Below are 24,827 nucleotides of genomic sequence, written 5' to 3' on the forward strand. Positions count from 1 at the left end.
GCAGTGGGACATGGATTGCTTTAGCAGGGCTCTGCATGACAGCAGGGAACCAGAGAAACCTGATCCCTCTCCCTGCAGTCTGCTCCAAGGCATAGCAGAACAGAAAACCCAGAGCCAGCTGTGTTGGAGCACACAGAGAGGCCATGGGCAGCCAATGCCAGAGTGGGATCATGTCCCCAGTGTTCATTTTAACACAGCAGTTCAACCCCGGGGCAGATGGCTCACATCATGCTGTCACCCAGCCCAGTTCACAGGGCTCACCCCAGCATCTACAAGCTGGAAAGCCCTGTCGGTAGGACTGCAGTGACCAATGCAATATGGGAACCACCTTGCAGCCACCACCCCAAGTCCCTCCATGAGCCAGTTTGGTGGCACATCAAGACAGGAGAAGATATTTCGCTAGTCACCATTTATTCAGCCAACACTGTGCTTATACAAGCCTTGACCAAAGAGCTGCTTTTGGCCAAGCTGCAGAATTTCCAACTCACAATTCCTCAGACCCAGCCCACAACTCCGTCGCTGGAAGAAACTGCAAGACTAGGATGTAAAAAACTTCATCCAAGCTGCCTTCCCACAGGTAAAGATATTATTCCTCATCATACTCCTCTCCATCTGCGGAGTCCCTTCCAACCTCCTCATAATCCTTCTCCAGGGCAGCCAGGTCCTCCCTGGCCTCTGAAAACTCCCCCTCCTCCATGCCCTCCCCCACGTACCAGTGCACAAAGGCTCGCTTGGCGTACATCAGGTCAAACTTGTGGTCCAGGCGGGCCCACGCCTCCGCGATGGCCGTGGTGTTGCTCAGCATGCAGACAGCCCGCTGCACCTTGGCCAGGTCTCCCCCGGGCACCACTGTGGGAGGCTGGTAGTTGATACCCACCTTGAAGCCCGTGGGGCACCAGTCCACAAACTGGATCGACCGGCGTGTTTTAATGGCTGCAATGGCTGCGTTCACATCCTTGGGCACCACATCACCCCGGTACAGCAGGCAGCACGCCATGTACTTGCCACGGCGTGGGTCGCATTTCACCATCTGGTTGGAGAACTCAAAGCAAGCGTTGGTGATCTCCGGCACCGACAGCTGCTCGTGGTAGGCTTTCTCTGCCGAGATGATGGGCGCATAGGTGGTGAGCGGGAAGTGTATGCGTGGGTAGGGCACCAAGTTGGTCTGAAACTCAGTCAGGTCAACATTTAAAGCACCATCAAATCTCAAGGAGGCAGTGATGGAGGAGACGATCTGCCCAATCAGCCTGTTGAGGTTGGTGTAGGTGGGACGCTCGATGTCCAGGTTGCGGTTGCAGATGTCATAGATGGCCTCGTTGTCCACCATGAAGGAGCAGTCTGAGTGCTCCAGGGTGGTGTGGGTGGTGAGGATGGAGTTGTAGGGCTCCACCACTGCTGTGGAGACCTGTGGGGCTGGGTACACAGAGAACTCCAGCTTGGACTTCTTGCTGTACTCCACAGAGAGCCGCTCCATGAGGAGGGAGGTGAACCCGGAGCCTGTGCCTCCCCCAAAGCTGTGGAAGACCAGGAACCCTTGGAGGCCACTGCACTGGTCAGTCTGCAGCATCAGGGAAAGAGCCAGAAAGACCAAGTTAATGGAGTTATTCTGGTCTCATTGGACTTAAATTAAGCTACAGTATGGTGTTCAACCACCAAGTTTAAGGGTTTGGGTTGGTTTTTTTTTTTTTATACTGCTTACACAGACCTTCCACTTTTAAGAGGAAAGATCTGTCAGACACAGCAAATGCGGTTGCTTTTAAATTATTTCCTTTTTTAGCAGGAAGAAAGGCCTGGCCTGAGAGAGTGACATATTGGGTCAGATAGAGACTCATGGTACTAGCAGTCAAGAAGGTTAGGAAAAGTCTGAAGGTCACTAAGAGGTTCCACCTAAATCAAGAATATCTCAGTGTTATCACAGCACTTCTGAACATCTACATGGGTGAAAACTTATGCTCCAGAGGCAACTGCACAAGAGAGGAGAGGCCTAAGGGGAGACAATAGCCAGAAGCTGTGCACTGTGTGTGGGCATCTTTAGTCCTTTGTTTTCCCCTCAAGTCCCAACCAGCAAGACATATGCCCACATGCATCCCATCATGTTGTTCCAGGTCACAGTGACATGGTCAGCATGACCACAATCTGCTTGCCTGCCCCCCCGCCCCAATCTCTTAATGGCCAGGGCAACAACAATCAGAGTGCTAATGCAGAAGACCCTCCACAGGGTTGTTACCATTTTCCGAGCCCTGTCAACAACAGAGTCAATCATCTCCTTCCCAATGGTGTAGTGGCCCCGAGCATAGTTGTTGGCAGCATCTTCTTTGCCACTGATGAGCTGCTCTGGGTGGAAGAGTGTGCGGTAGGTCCCAGTCCTGATCTCATCTGGAGAAAGTTGAGGTCTCATGAGCTCCATTGGCACAAGATCCACTCTCTGCCAAGTTACTTGCACTAATTTGGATGCAGTTTCACATGGAAGCTGGCAGCCTCACCAGCAGTTTATGTGGCCAACACTACACTTGAGGTCAGAGAAGGTACTCTCCCACCCCCCTAAAGATGTTTGGAGACCTTCTATGACTTACCAATGACAGTGGGCTCCAGGTCAACAAATATTGCTCTGGGCACATACTTCCCTGATCCTGTCTCACTGAAGAAGGTCCCAAAGGAAGAGTCTGCTTGCCCTGAGGATGCTTCAGAGGAGACGATGCCATCTGGCTCAATCCCATGCTCCAGGCAATACAGTTCCCAACAAGAGTTGCCCATCTGGACACCAGCTTGGCCAATGTGGACAGAAATACACTCCCTCTGCATAGGGATGGGAGAGAAGGTTAAGAATGTGCACCAAGGAATTAGACTAAAGGACCAGAACAGGGATACTGAGCCAGAGCCAGTCTTCACAAGGAGAGACCTTCATCTCCTGCTCCATATCTGCCTCAGCCCCACAGCAGCACCAGATGGGCACCTAGCCAAGTCTGGTATCAGATGCCACTAGCAAGACCTTCAAAGGATCTTCATGCAGGGGACAGGCAGGTCTAAAGGCATTTCAGCAAGGTAGCCCTTCACAAGCCAGGAAGGGGTGGGCACCAGCATTGCAAGGCCACCCCAGCTCTAGAGACTGGCTCCCAAGCACAAGCCCTACACTCCTGGGAGCCCCTTCTCCAGGGCTAACATGCTCCTCTGTAGCCCACGACCACTTTCACCCCCAAGGAAACCCACAGCTGAGGGCAAGACACCTTCCCCCGGCTGGAAAGAAAACCTTACCTCCAGCTTCACCCTCCTGCAGAGCTGGGAAGGACCAGCCATGACTATCAGAGAGCAAACCCAAGCCCCACAGCTACTCACCATGGCTCTTTGCAACCTGAGCTCCTCACCACAATCACAATCACAACCACCTCACTGAGAGCACACCCTGCCTGGGTCCCTCCTGGGCCTTTTATAGCAGGTAGAGCTGGGCTCTCTGCTAAAGGGCTCCCTCCTCCTGCCCCCTCCTTGTGCAGGCACCTGCTGGCAAAGGGTTCAGGTGTTTCTGCCCTGGGAGGGGCAGCCATGTGGGGTAATCAAGGTGCTTTGAATGACTTGCACCTGCAGACCCATGGAGTTTGGAGTTTCTTTGGCTTTTAAGAACTCATTCAGCATTGCTTTCCCCATGATGTGAAAGAGAACTTTCTGTGAAATCAGGAAAAGAGGTTTGAATGTTTTTCTTGGGAGGAGTATCTGGGTTTGTTTATCTGTTTATTTATTTATTTATTTTTAATTTAAAGAATGAAGCTCATTTTTAAGACTTTCTTTTCAATCTTCAGGGCTGGAAATGTGCTGTCTACTTTCCACCCCCCTTTTCCAAATGCAAACAGAATATCTGCTGAATTGCCTGGGGATGGACAGGAGTTGCAGGATGGGGTTCCCGCCTTGAGGGTAACATCATGGGGATGGGATGGCTTCTCCAGCACTGGTGCCACAAGAAAACTGGGCGCTCTCAGCTCCAGGGCAGTGCTGGTTCTTCTTCAACCAGAGCCACAAAAGCTGGATGCCCTGGAGGATTTGGGGCAGCTGTGGAGAGAGGTGACGGTATGTGGCATAAGGCAACGACTGAGAGGCACCAGTGAGATCATCCCATTGCAAATGGGCAATGGTTTTATTTTCCAAGCATCATACACGAAAGCAAGAAACTCACTGACAGGGGATGTCCCAGAGGCCAGAAATACAGTTTTAAAACCTGATCTAGACTTAATACGTAGGGATTGGCTGTACAGGAGTTACTAAACCTCATCATATAGTGCCCTGCACATGGGTGGGATACCCTCTGTCCCGCCACCCTTCTTAAGTTTGGTGAGAGGGTTGGGGCCTGCCAAGAGGCAGAACAGAAAATGGCACTCCCCCAGGGGTACAACCTGCAGAAAATTGCCAGGAAGACTAAGGTCCACGAGTCAAAGCAAAAGCATATGAGAGGGATATGGAGCAGAGCAAATCACCCATCCAGCAGCCAACAGATTTGGGGCTGAGAGTGGGGTCAGTTTCTCACCCTCCTCTGAAGAACGGGGTTGGCTTTTGCATCTCAATCTGCTCCTGTCCACGTCACGAGTTGTGTTGAGGGTGATCCACGCAGAGCTCCTGGAGGGCTGGGGGTGGCTTTGTTCCTGGGGGATCTGGTCGCACACCCGCCTGGCCCAGCTCAGAGCTGGACAGGACACCTGAGGAGCAGGGTTGGACATCCCAGGAGCAGGGTTGGACATCCCAGGAGTGGGACAGAACATCCCAGGAGGAGGCACTTGTGCCTCCAGGGGTGGCTCCCTGTAGGTGTATCTGCAGGTTGAAGTGCATCTCATCCCCCTGTTTAGGACTCAGTTCCTGATGTAACTCTCTGCAAGACCACAGCGTCCCCGATACTCTCTGTCCTGAGGTACATGGGCTACCCCTGCCCATGGTTACTGCTGGAGATCAGCTTGATTTTTCCAGCCAAGCCCCCATGGATGTGAACGTGGGTACCTCCTTGCGCAGTGGGAGTGCATTTTTGGCCAGATGCTCAATGCCCGTTGAATTACACTGCCTCAATCCTTTCCTCAGCCAGATGGGCATGAGGCCTCCTTGATCCCAGGATGGGGTTCAAGACCTACTGTCCTTGGGGGCTGTCTAAACCACTACAGCATCTCTGGTTTACTCTGATGTGGGTGAAGGAGGCCTTTGAGCATTGGCATGTGCAGGAGGAGGAGGACGAGGGGGTTCCTGGAGGCCAGGGAAGACCTGGCTGCCTGGGGGAAGGATTATGAAGAGGGTGGAAGGGACCCAGCAGTGGAAGCAGAAGGATATGTTGGCCCGAGAGAGCCTGCAGCGGCTGTGCATCCACGCCTGAGCAATCCGCTCTTTTTGAGCGCAATACGGAGAGTTTGGGTTTCATCCCTGCATGAAATGGCAAGAAAGACCGAATCCTCACTTGGCTTTTACAAAACTGCACATATCACCCCAAACAGCAACGTTGTCCTTCCCAAGCACGGCGGCCTTGGCTCTGCACGCTCCCAGACCCAGGTGGGTGCTGATGGAGATTTCAGTGCTCCTATTTCCATCCAGCTTCCTCAGGAAATCTGGCTCCTGCGACCTCTGCCTGTGTCTCAGCCCCTCCAAGCAACCCCTGGTCTTGCTTGGCAGAGCTTGAGAAGGAGGATTAATTTTGGAAGGGTTTGTCCAAGCCAGAGCCGGCTGTGGGTGAGACTCCCCCATGGGGATGCATCTGGGGAGGGAGGATCTCTGCTTTCCCCATCACTCACTATCAGCTGGTTTCTGCTGTCACCGTCTCAGCTTTGCAAGTGCAAGCACAGCCTGGTGCCAGCAAACACCTTGGGCTCATCCGCTCCCATGATGTCACTTCAATGTTAATTACCTTCGTTAACGGGGAGCAGAAGAAAGACCCAGTGTGAGCCCCAGGCATGTGATGTTTTGATTTCCAGGCACTAGCAGGGGGCTGAGATGTTCCCCTTGTCTAACCTGGTGCTGGGAAAGGACCCCAATCAGGGCTGGTGCAGATCCCTGCAGCAGCTGATGGTGGGGAAAAGCCTGTTCCCAGCCTGGGCCAGTGTTTTACTGGAGCTTACTGGGGAGCACAGGGGAAAACCTCTTCAACCTTCCGTTCAAAGCAATGATTTGTCCCTCGGCTCTGAGCAAATCCCTCTGTCACTCTTTGCTGTGCCAAGGCTCCTCTAGGCAGCCTTGTGCGTCAGAAAGGCTGAGCCTGGACAGCCTGGGGACACCTCTGGCCAAACCCACAAAGAGACAAGGGTGCGTCCAGCTGGGTGTCCGGCCAGGTCTCACCTTGCTCTGCCCTGCCTTGCCTGACCAGGTGTGAGCAGGCATGCGTGCCTCAGTTTCCCTGGGTGTAAAATGGGGACAAAGCCTATATCCTGCTGAACAAGAGCTCAATATACCAATGGGGGATGGATGTGGAGGGTGTTGGGCTATAAAAATGTATAAAGCTATATACAGTGTACATAAAGGGCCATATAGTCCCAGGCTACAGCAGATTGCAGCAAGGAAAGATCTTGCCTGTACACCCTTGGAGTTGAGTCAGGAGGTCATTGCACAGAGATGCTGTGGGCATGTTGGAGTGTTGTCTGCTGGAGATGTGTGCTATGAGGGGAAGATTGAAGGGCCTGGTGTATTATTTTGTTTTTGCTTTTCAGGCTTCAGTTGAATTTGGCTCCTGAGTCACCAGGCTGTGGGACAGCTAGGAGCCTTGGCCACCCAAGCATGGGCTCACTGGGGCTGAATTCAGCTGCGTTGCCTCCTCTGGGTGCCCAGTGGGGCGGTGAGGACATGTCTCCAGCTATGCGTCTGCAGATGGCTGGTGGGTCCATCTGCCAAGCCTCAGCCGGAGACCTGTCCCCTCCTAATGTCCCACCTGGAGTGCTCCCCATGGCCATGCCCTGGACACCTGGACGGGGCTGGTGGGAGCTGCTTTGCTGCTCTTGGCAAACGTCTCCTGGGGAAGAAGGGCCAAATTTCTCTCTACCTCCCCCACCTGCTACCTGCAGGGATGGAGGCCAAGAGATGGAGTTTCATCTTGGAGCTGGGCTGGGAGGTGAAGAGAAGCAGAGATTTAGAGGAAGGGATAAATAGTCCAAGGTGAAGGGATGGGAGCTTGGTGAGCTGGGGCTCAGTGGAGGGTGGAAAAGAGCAGGGTGAACTGGGACACTTTGTGTATGGGGAGCTGAAGCCCGAGGACTGGTATAGAGGTGTACCAGGAAAAGGAGAGTGGCGGAAAGGTGGGCAGGGGTGGACTGGGCAACATGGGCAGACCCCATGGGCTGTGTCTGGAGCAGCCAGGGGGGCACCTTCAACTCTTGGGGTCCAAACTCACCTGAGGCCATGGGGTGGCCCTGGCCACCAGGGCCAACTGATGGCCTGGGGACACTTGTGAAGGGCCATGTCGTTGGGGAGTGTGATGCTGTCCCAGCTGTGACTGCTGAAGGTGCTGGTGGGGAAAGAGGTGATTGCAAGACAACCTTAAAACCTAGAAAGTCCTCAGGAGAAAGTGGAAATCCCTCTTGAGGTCCCCTGACCAGTCTTGCTTTTCCCTTCCCAATGCAGGGATGATTGTGTGTAGGGACAGCTTGAGTTTGGGGATGTGGGAGGGGGTAGGGTCTGGACTGTGGTGGGGACAGGGCCACGAGTTTGAGCTGGAGGGAGGTTTTTCAAAGGCTACGGGCCCAGACAGACCCGACAGAGCACCTGGTGGAGGCGATGGGAGAACAAAGCATTGGAAACTCAAGAGGTCGTAGCTTTAATAGGGACCTTCCCAAGGTGACACACCCCCTTGTCCTGCTGCGGACATGAGCCTCTTCCCCATGCATGGAAATGTCCAGGAGGAGGGATTGAGGAGATTAGGAAGGAGAGAAGGAGGAAGAAGAGATATGAAAGTTAGGTAGCTCTATGGGTCAAAAATATACAACACTGTTATCATATACAGCCATCAGTCCCCTCTGGCTGGCAGGCTGGGGCTGGGTGGTGGCCCCATGCAGCCAGCCCTGCTCCGAGTCCCCTCTGCCCCACGGGGCGTCACTTCCGCCGCCCGATTTGGGCCATGAGGTGTGCGTTGGCAGCAGCTTTTGCCCGCAAGTTCTTGGCTTTGGCAATGTTGAAGAGGATGTTCATGATGTTGGTGGGGACATCAAGGGAGAGGGTGACCTTGGTGCGGCGGTCACTCTTGGCCCTGTTTTGGTACGTCTTCCCCTTCACCTGCGCCTGGGAGATGTATTTGTAATGGCCTTCACCCGGGAACGTCCTTTTCCCCATCTCTTCATCCACCGCTTCCTCCTCCTCCTCAGACACCTCCTCTGGCAATGGGGAGTCGAAGTTGCGCTTCTCCAAGATGGTGTTTTCCTCCGGGCGGCTCTTCTGGGCTTCAGCGAGGGCCGCGTTGAGGCAGCTGAAGATGGAGGCGGTGTTGTAGAGGTGGAGAGCCTGGCCGGTCTCGGCAGCGCAGAGGAGGGTGAGGAGAAGCAGCAACCTGGTGTGGGGCATTGTGGTGGCCTGCCCGGCAGAGAGAGTGAGGGGAGGGCGGAGATGGGCATCAGCTTCCCGCGGGGCCCAGGGCAGAGCACCATAACCCCCTGTCCTCCCACATCCCATGGACCTGCGTTCATCTCCCAGGTCCCCCCCGCCCAGGTCCCATCTAATGTTTAGGGCAGGTGGGAATGAGTTACCTTGGGACCTCCTCCTCCAAGGTCCAACCCCCCAGACCTTAGTTTTGGGGTGCTGGGTGGGAGGTAGGATGTGCAAGGTGCTTTGCAAGGCTGCAGCCTCCATGGAGGGGGGGATTTGGCCATCACTTTGCCCCAACACAAGTGCCTCCTGCAGGAGAGCTGGTTTCTACCATGCCCCTCTGCCTGGGGCAATCTCGTTGCAGTCCCCATGCAGCCCTCTCCACCTTGCTAACACCTCCACAGAGTAACTGTGTGTACCACCAGCTGCTGTGAAGGTGGGTTTTCCTTTCAGCTCCTCTCTGGTCAGCCTGAAGCCACCAGAGATGTTTCTGTGCTCTCTGAAGTTGGCAATTGCCCCTCTCACCCAACTTGGTCCGAAAAGGGCATGGAGAGTGGAGTACAGCCGGCCCCAGTGCTGGAGGGGGGATCCAGCGTGATGGCCCATGTCCCCTCTCCAGCCCTGGTCTCAGGTGCTCCGGGGTTGCCTGTTACGCCATGGCTCCAATCCCAAGATCCGCCTCCTCATCCAGGACAGGCTGCCCCGTCTGATTTGGGGCGCAGTCCCCCTTCATGGACAGCCCTGCCTGGGGACCTGGGGCACCTCCAAAATCACAACATAGCAACATCACTCCCTGCTTGAAATATGGTCATTTTTGGGTCTCGGGAGGGCTGAAAACCTCCGGATAACCCTCCTTCTCTGCAAAACCTCCCTGTCTCTTGAGTCCTGTCTCTCCGGGAAGCGACCCATCTCCCTCTATACCTACCCGACCGCTCAAAAAGGCCACCTAAAAGGCCACAGGGGATCTCCTGGTGGGGTTCTTTGCCCTTGTGGAGGTCAGAGAAGTGTCCCCATGACCAGTCCAAGTGCCTGGAGACGTGCTGGCATTCCCAATCTTCGGGCCCCATCTTGTGGCAAGCACATCGCACGGCAAGCCCTGTCCAAGGGACAGTCCCCAGAGGTGCGGGGACCCTGCCTGGGGCTGGGGTTTCACCGCTGGTTTGGGGCTGTGAGCTGCTAAGTTATTTCCCATGGGGACGGGAGTGTGGAGGGGGCAAGGAGGCTGGGGGGAAGCCCCTGGAAAGCTCTTGCGGAGCGGGATGGTTCCTGCGAGTCTCTGTGGACGTCTGTGTCTTGGGGCTACCGCTGGGAAAGGAGGTTGTGCCTTGCTGCAGGAGGGGCTGCTGGGTGGGGGAGATGTCCTCAGACTGATCCAAAATCAAATCAAGTCACTTGTCCCCAGGAGCTCTCACCCTGGACCTGCTCTCTTGCCACTGAGCCACGGTCCCTGAAACTGCTGTCACCTTAACTCTGCCCTTCGCTGTCCTGTGGAGGGGGAGATTGGGGCAGGTTCATCCCCTTATCTCTGCCCTTTGCCATCCCTCGGAGGAGGAGATTGGGGCAGGTTCATCCCCTTAACTCTGCCCTTTGCCATCCCTCAGAGGGGGAGATTGGGACAGGTTTATCCCCTTATCTCTGCCCTTTGCCATCCTTCGGAGGGGGAGATTGGGGCAGGTTTATTTGTTTAACTCTGCCCTTTGCCATCCTGTGGCAGGGGAGATTGGGGCAGGTTTATCTGTTTAACTCTGCCCTTTGCCGTCCTGCGGCGGGGGAGATTGGGGCGGGTTGTACAGGCAGGGTTGGAGGGAGCCGTTCGATTTCCACTTCTCGCCTCAGTCGCCCCTGCGCAAAACCCCACAGGGCTCCCCCAGGCAACAACCATCCCCTTAACTCTGCCCTGGGTCCAGATGAGAGAGGAAGGATGCGCAGCAGCCGTGGCATGACCCAGGCACCACCGGCAAAGCCGTAGGATGGGGGAGGAGAACCCTTCCCAGGCGCACAACCCCCATGTGAGGGCGATTCGGGGCCCAAAACTCTCCTTCCTTTAGCCCCAAATCAGACATTTAAATCCTGGGACTTAGTTTTGCTTGCAAAAGCTTAACAAGATGAAGATCTTTTTCCCACCCCAAAGTCTCCCTCTTTGCAGCTGCGTTTCAGCCCCAGATGAAGCAGCCCCCCCCACCCAGCAAACTCCTTGCAGCCCCTGCTAGCAGAACGGGGGGCTTGGGGCATGAATTTAGAAATTGCTAAATTTCTCGCCCCTGCCTGCAGCCCCTGCTCTCCTGGGGAGGGACACTGTTTGTCCCTGAGCTGCTGGATAGAGAATGGAAATGTCTTCGAAAGCCCTTAAAGAGCCGCACAGCTGCTGGGAGAGAATTGAGCCGATTTGAGCTGCCGCTGCCCTCTCCAGAGCAGCATCTCCACCTCGCCTCTCCCCGACAGCTATTTCACGACTGTCTGAACCGGGTGCCTTGGCCCCGCGGCTGGCTCGGGCTTTTTCCGTTTAGCAAAACTCTTTGGGGACCTCAGCCGAGCGAGGGGAAAGGCAGAGGAAGGGGGAAACACAGCTGAAAGACATCCGCGCCCAGCGCCTGGTTTCCTGGTCCTCGGCTGTGGGGTGGATTTCCTGGCAAAAAAAGCAAAAATCAAGGCAAAACAGCAAAAAAATGCAGTGTCCAGCTGCGCTGGCTGGGCAGCAAAAGGTGATATATTGGGTTGGTTTTTTTTTTACGTGGGGGTTTTGTGCCCTGGCATGCCAGAAAGTTTTTTTGGTCCAGAAAGCAAGCTGGAATTGGGTTTTCCTCCCCCCTAAAAAAAGGCAGAAAAAGAAGAAAAACCGCCTGCGGTGGATCTGAGGAACTTGGAGTTAAATCTGCCGCTGCTGGAGGGTGACCTGCGGGTGCCATTCGCTGTGGGTGGAAATTGCCTGGATGCCAGTGAGCAATCTACAGACATTATATTGAGATGGTGCCGACAGCCACGGCAGGACCATTTGTATGGGCTGAAGATCTGCCGCTCGGCTTTAAGAGAGGAAAGTCAATCGCTCTGGCGAGGCAGCTCTGCAAACTGGGGACAAAGCTATTCGCTGGTTATCATGGGCTCCTCGGCAGCAGAGGCATCGGATTAATTTTTTCCCCGTCAAAAAGTAAGTCTGGAATAAAATAAAACTGTGGATGTGACTTGTAGACTTTTAAAACTCTTTCTGTCTGATGCCACCTCCACTTTCCCAATAAATCTCTCCTGATGATGCTGATTCCCAGGGCTCCGAAATTCAAGCTGACCCAGTGGGGACTGGGCTGTGCCCTCCTCTCCTTCCCGTCCCTTTAACCACAGCAGTGATTTGTCGCCCCACTTTTTGATTTCCCAAGATTTCTAACCTCTTCCCGTGCTGCCTAGCCTGATCTGTCTCCAAAAATTGTTATAATAATAAAAAAGGTATTTCTTTGCTTAGGAGGGAGGGTGAGGAAGTCTCTTAACACAATATTTTGAACTGCTTTTCCCTATCCTGCCTTTTTTTTTTTTTCTTACAGAGAAACGTGGAACCTGATCTCCCAAGGAAAGCACTGAAATATTTAAAGTTTGTGCAAATGAAGCCGGCTGCTGGTTAATAAATGAAATCCAGGCACTCACCTGGTAGTCCTTGTTGGTCGGGATGGGAAGAGGTTGCTGCGGTCTCACTTGGAGAAGAGAGGCATCAGGCGCGTTCCCCTGAACTTCTGCACCCTCGCTTTTTCTTTTATTGTTATTAAGAGGGCTGTGATAGTTTTTCTCTCTATGGAAACGCTTTTCCCCTCCCTCGTGTATATATCAAAATGAGCGATCACGGGGTTTGAGTCGTAACTCCAGACGTGGAGCCTTCATTTGGGCATGATTTCATTAAAATGAAATCAGAGGGAGCTGGCAACGTCACGGGGCTGCGGTGCCTCTCCCCATTCAGAAGGAAAAAAAAGGAGGGGGGGGAAGATATCTGAACCCGACAGCCCGGTGAGAGTCACCCAAAAACGGGGCTGTCGCCAACGCCGGGACTTTACAGGATCACACAGACACGCTTTTCCCCGGCTCCTCCAGGTAGCCAGGCACTTGGTGCAAAGATATTTTAAATGCAAAGGTTTTTATGCTCCTAAGGATGCCTGTTGGGGGGTTTGGCATTGATTAACAGTGTTATCCCAATTAATGTGTTTCCATTTGAAGCGTGGGACTGGTGCAGCACCTCGGTGGGGTTTTGCCCCAGGACGGTGCTGATAACCCCCATCCGCAGCAGGTCCAGCCTTGCCCCGCTCACACTGCTCTGCCCTCTACCTGGTTTCCCATCTCCAGGGGTTTTTCTCCTCCCATGTAGGCAGGGAAACCCCTGGAAGATTGAAATTTGGGGAAGCTTCTTCCAGGATGTTGTAGCACGGTCCCAGGTGCAACATTTGAAGAGGGGGGTAGGGATAATGTGTGTCTTGAAGAAAAACCCCTCAAACTCCCCAAAGGCACTGAGGTCCAGCAGAATTAACTCAGATTGCCCCAAGACAGCAGGCAGACAGAAAAATCCCCCAATCTGGGGTCCTAGGGCCACTCAGGTCTCCTGCAATGCTCCACGGTGTTGGTTTGCAAGCAAAAATGCTTTGTGCTACAAGGAGGACGGGAACGGAGATCTCCCTGCTGGAAACAGGGGTTGCTCTATGTGATCCGGGGCTGAGACACCCAAAGGAGTCAGGTCTCTGGTGGAGGGTCCTTCCAATGGCCACCACAGATTTGTGGCTGGGCTGGGGGCTCCTGGTGGCCCCAGCACCCTGCTCAGCCCTGCCTGCTTATCAGAGCTCCTCTCTGCAACCTGCTTTGAAATGCCATCGCCACCTTCTTCTAGTAAAGGGCTAGTGGGGTGCAGTTATCCCTGGGAAGGGACAAATCCTACCAAAGGAGGGCAAAACCCTCTGAGCCCCTTCACAAAAGGTAACGGCAGGCAATAGTGACCCTGGATGGGCTCCAAATAGGATGGGGAGATATTCTCGCTCCTGGACCACACACCAGCGACGGTCACAGCAACTCCTTTGGATAAAAGGAGCGATGACTGTGGACATTCGTGGATGAGCATCTTTGAGCTTCTTATCCAGCTCCTGAAGTTGCTGGCTGTTGTCTGAGAGGCAGTGACCAGTTACATTGAGAGCTCCCCTTTGGCTTCAAACCTGGGTAAAGCGTTTTCCCCTTAATCACCTCCAGCTGTTGGCTGAGACACATCAGGATCCTCTGCTCCAGCAATTCACTCCTTTTTCATTTTCATTTGAAGCTTTCATCTTCTGGACTGATGTTTTCCTTTCCCCTCCTCCACTGAGACCTGGAAGGTGGTTTGGGTATCCAAATCTTTGAAGCCTTTGGTCGTAGTTTTGGGCAATCAAACCCGCTTGCAGACTTCAATGCAAAGAGCTGGGTGGGAAACTCCATTAGAGGGACTTCTTCCCAGGAAGAGTGAGGGAAATCACCATCTAGCCTGCAGTACTCTCTCCTCTCCCTCTGGCAAATGCTCATGGGCTCATTTATTGCAGAGGGACGAGCTTTCTCTAAGGGCTGCATGGTCCCTGGAGCTGATGAAGCCCTTCAGCTCATGCTCTGTGGGGAGGAAGCAGGGATAGATGAGAGCTATTTCCAGCCCGTCCCCTGCGGTGGATGTCCATTAAAAGTGATTTCCCCTTGTGCTCATTGCAGATCTGTGAGTACTGATTCTCAACAACATTCAGCTTCGCCCCGCTTGGCTTCTGTCCTGCCTTTCCTTGACCTCCATGGGGTAAGAAGGGCTTGAGTCAGCACTGTTACCCAGTACCATTAGTGTTGGTGGACCAGGGGACATCACAGGTCAGGGCCTGAAGCTTGGTAGAAGGTATCTAAAACTTTTTAAAATATATGCAATTTGTTGGGTGGTGCTAAGTTCCACCCAGGTTTGACTCAATCCAGGTTTGACTACCCATGGAAGAAAGCTTCGTGCCTGGGGTGGACAGTGAGGGCTTTCCCAGCATTTCTCTCCCATCATGTCTCCTTGGAGAGATAGATGTGTTTGGTATCCTCTTGCTCCTGGAGGGCTGCAGATATTGTCTGTGGTCTTTGTGGAAAGCTCAGGAGACCCTTGGACACTGTTTGGCTCAGACCACTGATAGCCCTGCATGCTTCAGAGCGGGTTAGGGACCCACCTCCCCTGATTTTATTGGTCTGGGGATGGAAGAAGGGGGTTGAGCACGTAAATACATGTGGGATGGGAGCTCTGGGTGCTAACCTGGCCAATGGGTGCTTCATGAAAGGTGTGTGGGCACTCAGAAAGTGGGTGTCCCTCTGCCTACCAGAGGGGGATGATGCCATCCCTGCCTTAGCTTCACATCCCATTGGGGTAGAGGACACTTTAAAAGGGTTAGGGGAACCACTGGAAATGCCTCTGGTAGCATTTTGGACTTGATTGTCAGCTGCTCAGAGGAGATCAGACGAGGAATATAAAAGATGTGGAACAGTTATTGCTTCTGTCATGGGGCGTGGGTCTGGCATTCCCCAGCCCCAAAGCTAGGGCAAAACTGTACCCCAGAAATCAAGGCCTGGTGCACCCTTCTAACACAAGAACCTGGTGTCCCTGATCACCTCCAGGAGTTTCAGGTCTTCAGGCGACAACTGGAGCCCTGCTGTTGCCAAAATCACTGGGAACCTGTGATTCAGGTACTTGGGGAAGGGAATATAGGTTATGGGAACGTGTGATGTTAAAGTAGATTAATTAAGCCATCCTAAATTCCACTGTCTCCCAGAGGTGATGGGGTCTTTAACTTATTTCAGTGCATCTCCAAAGAGAATTAAACTATATGAAGACCTGTGGTGGGTTGACCTTGGCTGGACGCCAGGTGCCCATCAAGCCGCTCTATCACTCCCCTCCTCAGCAGGACAGGGTGGGGAGAAAATAAGGTGGAAAAAACCCTCGTGGGTCAAGATAAAGGCAGTTTAATAAACCAAAAAAAAAAAAAAAAGGCCACACATGGAAGCAAAGGAAAACAAAAGATTTATTCTCCACTTCCCATCAGCATGCCATGTCCAGCCACTTCCCAGGAAGTAGGGCATGCGTAGTGGTTGCTCTGGAAGACAAACGTCGTAATAATGAATGCCCCCCTCCTCCTTCATTCTCTTAGCTTTTCTTGCTGAGCAGATGTCATATGGTATGGAATATCCCTTTGTTCAGTTTGGGTCAGCTGTCCTGGCTATGTCCCCTCCCAAGATCTTGCCCACCCCCAGACTACTGGTGAGGGGGGAATGTTGGAGAGACAGCTTTGATGCTACACGAGCACTGCTCAGCAGTAGTCAAAACACTGGTTGTGTTATCAATACCTTTCTAGCTACCGATACAAAGCCCAGCACTATGAAGGCTGCTAAGGGGAAAATGAACTCCATCTCAGCCAGACCCAATACAAGACCATAGGCTGGGAGGGGGTAAGGTCTATTTAGCTGCATCCACACAAGTGATGGCTGCTCCACCTTTGCAACTATCCTGTCCCTTGTGGTGGGGTGGTTGTCCTCTCTCACTGCTTTCCTGAATTTGGTAGGAGAGCGCGTGTGATGGAGGGAGAACGTGTGTGCATGTAGTTTTTATCCATTGCAACTGCTTCAGGCTGTGCCCATGGGCTGTGCATGCTCTGAATGGTTGGAAATGGGGTGTTCAGCCCTTCCTGGCTGGTGGCTGCAATGAGATGACTTGGGAATGTTGGGAAAGGGCTGACCCACATGCCAGGAGGTCCTGTAGGACCCTGAGGGGGTGTTTGTGGGTGCCAGCTCCCACCTGGGCTCTTCAGTGTCTGTAGCTATGGCTGCAGCCTTCCACGGGAGGGTGACAAGTGCAGTTTCCCACCTCCACCATGGGTCTGCCTTCACACGGTTGGGGTTGACCCTCACCCTGTTTGACTGAATTGCGTGGCAGTGGTTCCCAAAGGTCTCATGGGACACCACGGCACAAGAGCAGACTGAAAGGCAGGGATGGACTCAATGCTTAACAAACTGCTTTCCTGGGCAGCCAGGCTTGAGACAGATCATCCCTGTGGCTGCAAAGGCAAAAAACAATCAAAACAACCCCAAAGACACACTGCATTTGAAAGTATGGCGTATACCCATGCGTCTCCCTCAAAAGCCAATCTTGCTACCTGAATGACCCATGTAAATATGAATCTATTTATTTTTTTCCTGCAGACAACAAAAACCACCTGAGAGAGAAGCTGGAGCATGGAGGTGAATGCCTTTCCCATCATCCAGCAGGTCACTGCTGGAACCAGGCAGTGAAACCCATCTCCGTCTCCTGAGCAGATACTAGGGCATATTTCTAAGTTTTATTTACCCATAAAATGCTTTGGTGTTGGGAAGGGTCGGTGCAGAACAACATCCTTGCAGGAGGCAAATGAGCACGCCAGACATGGAGTCTTCATGGTGATTTTATTAAGGGAAAATAGGAAAGAGAAAGCAGCACTTAAGAAAAAGAAATGAAAGAAGTCAAACTGCCTGGTTCGTTCCTATCAGTCTGTTTTAAAAGCAAACCGGACTGTTTTAGCTGTCACCGGCTGGCTACCGCAGCTGACAGATCCCTGCTTCGGTCTTTGCTTTTGCAGGGGATCAGAGAGGAGATTTTTCTGCAAAACTGAAAATGTCACGGCATGAAAATAACCCCAGCTGACCCTGAGGAAGGATGGAGCCATGCTACGAACAACCTAGGGCACCCATGGGAGCTGGCTGGCGGCAGAGGGGACTAAAACTCCTAAAAAGTTTCTCCGAAAATGACCAAACTTATGAAAAATGCAGGCTTTGTCATGAGCGTCCTCACGCGTCTCCCTCGTGCGTCTGTCTCTCCAGGAGCAGGACACCTTCCCACCTCTCCGCAAACTGCCCTCGCTCTTGCCGAGCTCAATTTCCTTCTGTGAATCATCGTTTAAAGCCCAAATGTGGGCAGCTGAAGAGGATATTATTAAAGTTTCATCACTACAACCATTCCACTACTGGGAAAAATAAGATACAGCGACTCTTGGTCATATCACACCAGAAGCCTTGAAAGCAAAAAGTGTGCCCCAAATACCAGCACAGAAGTTTTGCCTGGTCCGGGGAGGCAAAGGCAATGCGCTGCGAGGTCCTGTTTACTGCTTCCAGCACCAGAATTGCATAGAGGAGTTGGACATGGATGCACTGTAGGTCCATAGAGGGGGAGAAGGGAGTTTTCTGGTCTGCTTTGTCCCTTCTTTAATGATCTCTAAGACTCAGGTTGCATTTTCAAGGCTGCGGAGGGAGGAGGACCTCGCTGTGGTACAGGATTGCCCATCTCCCATCTCGCCGTAACCCTACAGCGAACGGCCCTTCCTTTCCCCTAAGGATGATTTTTGGTGGGTTTCTCTTCCCCATAACCCCATTTTGGGGGTGACTTTCACTCCTTCCAACAGCTCAGCAGCAGCAAGTCCCTGCATGTCTCTCCAAGGTGGCCATATAGTGGGTGCTGAGGGCTTGGAAAGCTTTGAGCCAGGACCTCGGTAGAGGGAGGAGAGGAGCTGGAAATAGGGAGTTTGTTAGTTTTGCAGGGGTTGAATTATTGTTTTGCCTTTCTTGCCCTTTTTTCACCTTCTTGGGCCCCGAGCCTCTTGCTGCTGCTGCAGGGTCTCAGGGGATTTACAGCCTTGGGTTGTATGCAAAGCACTTGGCTACCTGTAACGAGCAGTTACCCACCCCACCTTCAGTGTTTCATGTTCCTGGCAGTTAATTAGCTCTGCTTCGAGCTTTTGATGCAATTGTAATACCAGCAAGCCTTTTTGGGGTAAAATGGGCTGGGGCTATTTTGCAGATTGCTACATAGGCTTCTCCAAGAATCGCTTGGGTCAAACCCAAAGACCAACTTCACCACTGACAGCCTTCAGGCATGAAATAAAGCTTAGTTCTTGATGCTTTTCCTCCAAATGAAGAAAAGAAAAAAGCAATGGAGAAGAAAAAGTTATCTTAAATCCTCCAAATTGTCTTTCCCAGCTGTTTGCTGCAATGTTTTTATCTGCTATCTCTCTGTTGCACCTTCCACCTCTTCCCCAAAGACGTGTTTGCACCTACCTGTGCACATGGTATGTGCCTGCAGCTACGTGGACATCACATCCCCGTTGGAAGGCAATATCTAAAATCAAGACAAAATGTAAAAGGAGGCAGCAGGAGCCTGGATACATGTGCAGGAGCACTGCTGGCCGCGGGGTGTTTATCCTGGCAGTGGGTCTACACATAAAACCTATTTATACTCCATGGACTAAAGTATAAAAAGAGCTGCTTCTCCTTTTTCCTGTCTCCATAAGCAGGGATTGATCCCACTGGTGAGGCTGCAGCAGCTGGAACAGGCGGGTAGGAGAGACATTGCTCAAGAAATGCAATGGTTGCTTCTCTGCAGATGGGTTATATCGCTCCTCCACCGTTTCTTTGCCACTGGGATCATGGCTGTGGGTTGGCCCCTTGGCTTCATAATCCATGGGGAGATGCTTGGGGTGGTTTCAGGGGCAGGATGGGACACATTTGGGGGATGCAGGGCCAGGGCCCCCATTTTTGCTCCTGTTTGTCCCAGCTCAGACGAGCAGAGCTGCCTTCCTGGCACAGAAGGTTTTTCAGGCTTTTTCCACATTTTCCCTCCTTCTCAAGGGTGTTGTGGCTGTTGGGTTGCAACTCCACCCTTGCAGTGGGCAGGGAATAGTGTTCACCAGCAGCCTCCCAGCGGTGCAGGCAAGAGGCTGTATATACCAATACAGTGATGTAGCGATTACTATTGCTCCGAAAAGTGATGGATATTACCAAAAGGTCTACGGACAGTATGCAAATCTCCAATGCCTCCCACAGAGCCCGAGCACGGAGGATGTGGTGGAGGGCTTTGCAAGATGGACGTGCTGGTGCTCAGGTCCCGCCCTGCATTAACTCACGGCCATTTGCCTCCGCGGCATCTCCAGAGCCTAAATTACTCCTGCTCTAAAAATACTGCGTAATTAATTAACCTAGCTGAGCGCAATTCAGGCTGGTGACATGGCGATGAACTTTTTTGTTGCTTTTGACTCCGGCAGGAGCAAAGACAGGCGCTTTTGTCAGCTCCCTCCCAAACAGCCTGTCTGCTCCAATCTGCCGGGCGCAGCCAGAGGACGCTGGATGATGCTCGGGGCCCAGCTGTCAGCATTGGCGGCCATTTCAGGGACTGTATCATTATCAAATTACTAAATTACACTGGCCCTGCCTCTTCATCTCTCGCGATCCATTTTCTTTTGTCAGGGTTGCTAAGGAACTGCCCGCGGACATTGGATGCCGTGATGAGGTGAGTTTCTCCTCTCCGCACCTCCTTGCAAGACTTTGCTGGCTGGATGCACAAGAAACCCTCTCCTGCAAAGGGGCTGAGCGTACTCAAGCTATAGGTGCACGCATATCCATAGATACAGACCCATGGGCTCAGCTCTGGAGCCACGTGATCCGTACAAAACGAGTGATGGGGTCACTTGGGCTCCAAAATTGCCCTCCACTTTGCAAACTCCATGAGGATTTGTGATGTTATGTGCCTGAAAGCCCCAGCTTTTCACATGCTCATGGCTGACTGCTCATAGCAATGCTCTTTGCTTTCTAAGGCCGTTCTCCAATGTGTGTTCAGGAATATTCTGGCTTCACCCTGTTGGGAGCAGCCCCAGCTCCCTGCGCCTGGAAAGCAGTCAGCTCGCCAGCAAATCGTTCAGCCCTAAAAGTCTCTCCCACCCTGCAATCAAATAATTTCAAGAAACTCAATTAGAGTGACATGACATTTCCAAGGAAACACCGAGGATGCATTCCGGTAATATTTTGGCCCTGCCAAAGCGCTTCAGATGGCAAATCAATAGTAAACATTTAAGGCTAGATGTATTAAAAAAAAATCAAGTTATCAATTTCCCATTATGCCTAAGCTCCCAGAGCACTGATGGGAAATTCAAGCTGCATTTAATACACCTAGCAGAGGACTGAACAGCTTGATCTTATACACTTGCCCACAATATTGGTTTTCACTTCTCAAGTCTTCCAGCTACTTTGCAAATCTGAATTAAGTCACCTGGCTCCCTGGTGAGCTGCTGCTTTGGTCTGTGCCATGAGCATGGTTTACGGTGAAGGGTCTTGAGCCAAATCACGCCCCACCTCGAGACACTCTGCCCCTCTCCTTTGGCTACACCTTGACCATGTAACTAGGTGGCCAAATTTGTCCCCCAGACCTGGCTTTGGGATACATGCACTTCTCGCCAACCTTGGAGCCAAAAGCTGCCCAGAAATTCTGCACGTGGGGAGGTGAAGCCCTATGTTAAGTGACGGTGCTGGACTTTTAAAAGGAAAAATGAAGGTGTTGTCCCATTGGTTTGGTATCTGAGAATAATGAGGCAGAAAGAGAAAGTCCTCATGTTTCCCAGGGAGTCACAGGTCCCCCAGGTCCATTTGTTCACCTACTGCTGCCTCCAGACCCTCACTGTGCTGCTGATTCACAGCTGCAAATATGATCTTCATGCAATTACTATTGCTTATCGTCTCCTCAGGCTTGAAGTCAACTTAACACCCCTGCCAAGGGATTCACCAGCCCACAGCAATGTACCCTCCTCTTCTCTAATGCCCTGGTGCAGTCGATAGTTGGAGGGGGATGGTAAAATGCAGGACTGGGGTCCCTGGGAGAGCAACAACGGGATGGAGGAAGGCTTTCTCCTCTTGGTTTTGGTAAATAAGTGCCACTTTGAGTTATTCATGAGCTGTCTGGTGGCAATGGTCCCCAGGAGGGATGCTGTTGCACCCTGAATTGCAGAAAGGCTCCTGGGAGCATCTCCGTTGTCTTGGTGAAAATCCAACATCACAGAACACAGGGAGGGCAGAGACAGGACATGGGGGCAGATGTCCAAGAGGAGGTGTCCTGGCAGGGTTTGGGGAGCCAAAGGAGGCAGGGGGTGCATGCACTCTGCAGGGCACTGCAATGCCAGCCCAGCTGTGGGATAGGGACATGTCACCCGGTGACCCTGAGCCACGTGCTGGGGACATCGGGTGATTTGCACACCAAATCCACACAAGCGGCTGGTCTGTAGGGTGGAGATATGCCCCATGTGTCACCGTATCTCCAGACATGGTGCAGCCACATGTGGGCTGGCTTGGTAGGATGAGGCAGGAATGAGCAGTTCTTCATTTCCTCTGATGGCCAACCCAAGCCTTTCTCCTCAAATCCCCCTTCTTGGGAAAACCTCCCTGCCTTGCTGGGCCAAACCCCACAGTCCTGGGCAGGGCTGGCCAAATGCTGGACCCTAGGTAACACACGGTCTTGGGCACCCCAAGAGGAGTCAAGGACAGGGAGGCTGGTTTGTGGGGACACCCAGAACTAGCTCAGAATAGAGCTGGTCCAAAGTTACTGCAGCCTCATAAATGTATGTATTTTTTTGCCACTGCTAGTAAAAGACTGCAGGCTTTGCACTGACCTGACACCCTGGGTCAAGTGGTGGTGGCAACTCAAGTATGACAACCCCGTATTTCTGCTAGAGGCCACTGGTGCCTTCGCTGAAGGATGCTGGCAAGGTGAGCACCACACCAGAGAAAAGGGAGGTGCTAGGAGGGCTTTTTCTTGTAATAATAAATATTATTCATGAGCTTTTTTTGTATTAATTAAATAGTGAGAACTGTGGGTCCCCTTTTGCCCATGCAGATATTTTTGCTCCAGTCCAGCCATGGGCTGGTTTGCATCAGGAAGGATCATTTGGAGAATGGGGCTTTGCAAGCAGAGATGTCCAAAATCAGATCAACATGGGTGAACCTTTCTGGAGATGCATCCCCAGCCCTTCATATGTCTGAGTTCCTTCCCCCCCACACCTTTTAAGGCTCTGAAATCTTGTTTGCTCTGCACAATTGTAGAAGTTTGACAACTTGTGCCTCTTGGCAAGGTCCCACCTAAATAGAGATTTTTCATACCAGGATGCCAAATGAACCTGCGGGTTGTGCACTCCATTAGCTCTCTGTTTTCTTGTGCACAGTGATTATTTTTGTCAATGCAATTTAGGAATGAAGGTTTTTGCTGCTGGTTGCAAACGCTTTGCTCCCCTGGATGGTCTCAGCTCTCAATGCTGTGGCCTCACCTGGAAATGCAGAAATGCTTTCTTTTTGGTGACGCTGTACCCGCTGTTTTGCTTAGACGGGAACATTTTGTTTCTTTTCTAAGGGGATATTTTTTTATCATGACACAATACCTGAATGCTTTTCTTGCCAAAGTACATTTTGATACAGAACAGCATTTCAAGAGGAGAAGCTGGAAATGTCAATATGAAAATGGCATTTGTCTCATTGCCAACATTTACCAACTTCCCCCCTTTTTTTTTTTTTGAGTAAAAAAGATTTTAGCTGTGGGGGGAGTAAAAATCCCCAAAATCTCTGCTGGTTCCTCGTTGGGGCTTGGGTTATTGTGGGTAAGAGCAATCCTTCTTCTGCCTGTGCTACCAGTAGCAGTGATGCAACCCTGCTGGGCCAGGGAAATCTGAGCTCAACCTTATCAAATTGTGCAGCCAAAATTTTAATAAAACCCACTGATTTCCTAACTGTCTCTCCCCAGTCTCACTTCAGCATGAATCCTCATTGAGCCATTATGTTCCCACCAAAGGCGTTTGGAGGAGGAAAGGCAATTTCCAGTGCAATCCTTGAAGACACAATGCAATGTACATTCATGAATGAAAATATTTTTTGTTGATATGGGGCAGAAAAGTGACCATTTATAGAAGTCTCAGGCATGTGTATTGGGAACCTGTTACAGAGAGAGGAATAGAGGCTTGCACCCATGGATGCTCACATTGCCAGGGCACAGCAGAGCTCCCCAGGCAGAAGGCTGGGAGCCCAAAATGCCAATACCAAAATGTTGCAGACAGCCCTGCCAAGCTAGCAGTGTGGGCAATGATGATGTGGTCGACCAACCCACGCCGCACCTGAGAGGTGTCATTTTTAGACACCATGTTTCCTACCTAGTTGCAACATGACTGCGATTTCCTTGCTGCTGGGGAAGGCAGAGCCTTTTGCTTCTGCTGTTTCTTCGGCAAATTGCAAATATTTAAAAAGCCGGGAGAGGCTTCCGTGCCATCGGAGATGCTGTGACCCTTGCCAGGGGCCGGCATGCTGTCCATGATGTGCGCTCAGAGGAGATGCTGTTGGATAGGACCCCTCTCAGTTGGGTCCATGTGGCCACCAAACCCCAGAGGTTTACTCTTCCACTTGTTGGATTTCCACACCTCTCTGGGCAGCAGCTCCAAGGGCCTGAAAGACTTGGGGGTGGCATTTTGCAGGGAGAAGCCATGGTTTTTTTCTTACTGTACAGTTTGGGATGGCTCCTCTTCACTTGCCCAGGGAATGGTCAAGTGAAAGAGAAGGTGGGACTTGCTCAAGGCCACGGGGAGTTCAGGGATGAGCTGAAAGGTTATCTGCTACGGGACGGGGCTCAACCTGCCTATGCGGTCCAACATGGGGCAATGGAAATTCCCAGTTTTCTCTCTGCCCTTCTCAAAGGGTTACTGCTTTCAGGTGAATGATGAACTAGAATTATACACAGCAGCACTAACACACTTTTATTTTACAAAAATAAACTCAGGGGTATGTGTCACCTGGTTTTGCACAGTAGTCCTATGGGGCGAGTGGTGCAGTCATGAGCCTCTGGACATCTCTGCTTTCCTGAGTAATCAGATGTTTCCGTCTCCTCATACCACTTATTTCCTGCTTGAATTACAGTTTTCCAATGTCTTTTTTCAAACATCCTTTGCCTCTTGACATTAAATGGTTTGTCTTGCTTGTCCAGCCTCCGAGACGTCCTGGAGACACTTCTCACAGCTCCGTTTCTTTTTTATTTAAACATGGCAATTGCAGCCGATCACCTCCCTGTAACTGGTTTTTGAAAGCAAGGGAAGAGAAAACAAAGGGGATGCTGGAGGCTGGCTACAGCTTGGGCTTCTTCTTAGACCTCCCATGCTCACAGTGATTTGGGAGGTCCCCAACACGATGGGATTGTCTATGCCAGGTCATGTCACAACACATCAGACATCCATAAAGCAAATGTCCTGACCTAGGCCAGCTCCAGGCACCATTTAGGGTCAGTCAGGAGAAATGGGCACATACAGAACACATGTACCTGGCTTGGTTTTGAATGACTCCCGCTCCCCAGTGGTTGCTTCTCCCCACAAAGGGAGTGCAGACACAGTGCTGGAGGTATCTACAGCTGCTTTGTGAAGCCTACACTATCTCCTCACGCTTATGCCCTGAGGTAAAGCGTTGGCTGGGAAGAGGTTCAGTTATTACCTGGTGCTGCTGGGACT

The 24,827-nt window shown here is 52.0% G+C and overlaps 2 protein-coding genes across 2 annotated transcripts; both read right to left on the reverse strand.

Annotated features, from left to right (window-relative positions):
* Positions 1 to 586: 586 nt before the first annotated feature.
* LOC104256489 (tubulin alpha-3 chain) lies at positions 587 to 2,802 on the reverse strand. Its single transcript, XM_059816651.1, has 3 exons — positions 2,574 to 2,802; positions 2,228 to 2,376; positions 587 to 1,558 (listed from the first exon to the last, which is right to left on the reverse strand). The coding sequence occupies exons 1-3, from the start codon at positions 2,800 to 2,802 to the stop codon at positions 587 to 589; spliced, it is 1,350 nt and encodes a 449-aa protein (XP_059672634.1).
* A 5,232-nt stretch (positions 2,803 to 8,034) lies between these two features.
* Positions 8,035 to 8,499, reverse strand: UCN3 (urocortin 3). The gene has a single exon (XM_009810947.2). The coding sequence runs from the start codon at positions 8,497 to 8,499 to the stop codon at positions 8,035 to 8,037; it is 465 nt and encodes a 154-aa protein (XP_009809249.1).
* Positions 8,500 to 24,827: the final 16,328 nt, after the last annotated feature.

Source organism: Gavia stellata, chromosome 4 (assembly GCF_030936135.1).
Source record: "Gavia stellata isolate bGavSte3 chromosome 4, bGavSte3.hap2, whole genome shotgun sequence".
In the NCBI taxonomy this organism is placed as follows: domain Eukaryota; kingdom Metazoa; phylum Chordata; class Aves; order Gaviiformes; family Gaviidae; genus Gavia; species Gavia stellata.

Excerpts from the sequence above, each read along its gene's own strand:
- LOC104256489 (XM_059816651.1), bottom strand. The coding sequence starts at position 2,802 with ATGCAGAGGGAGTGTATTTCTGTCCACATTGGCCAAGCTGGTGTCCAG. Across the intron at positions 2,377-2,573 it reads CCTGGAGCCCACTGTCATTG|ATGAGATCAGGACTGGGACC; the intron begins GTAAGTCATAGA and ends AACTTTCTCCAG. Across the intron at positions 1,559-2,227 it reads TTGACAGGGCTCGGAAAATG|ACTGACCAGTGCAGTGGCCT; the intron begins GTAACAACCCTG and ends CTGATGCTGCAG.
- UCN3 (XM_009810947.2), bottom strand. The coding sequence starts at position 8,499 with ATGCCCCACACCAGGTTGCTGCTTCTCCTCACCCTCCTCTGCGCTGCC.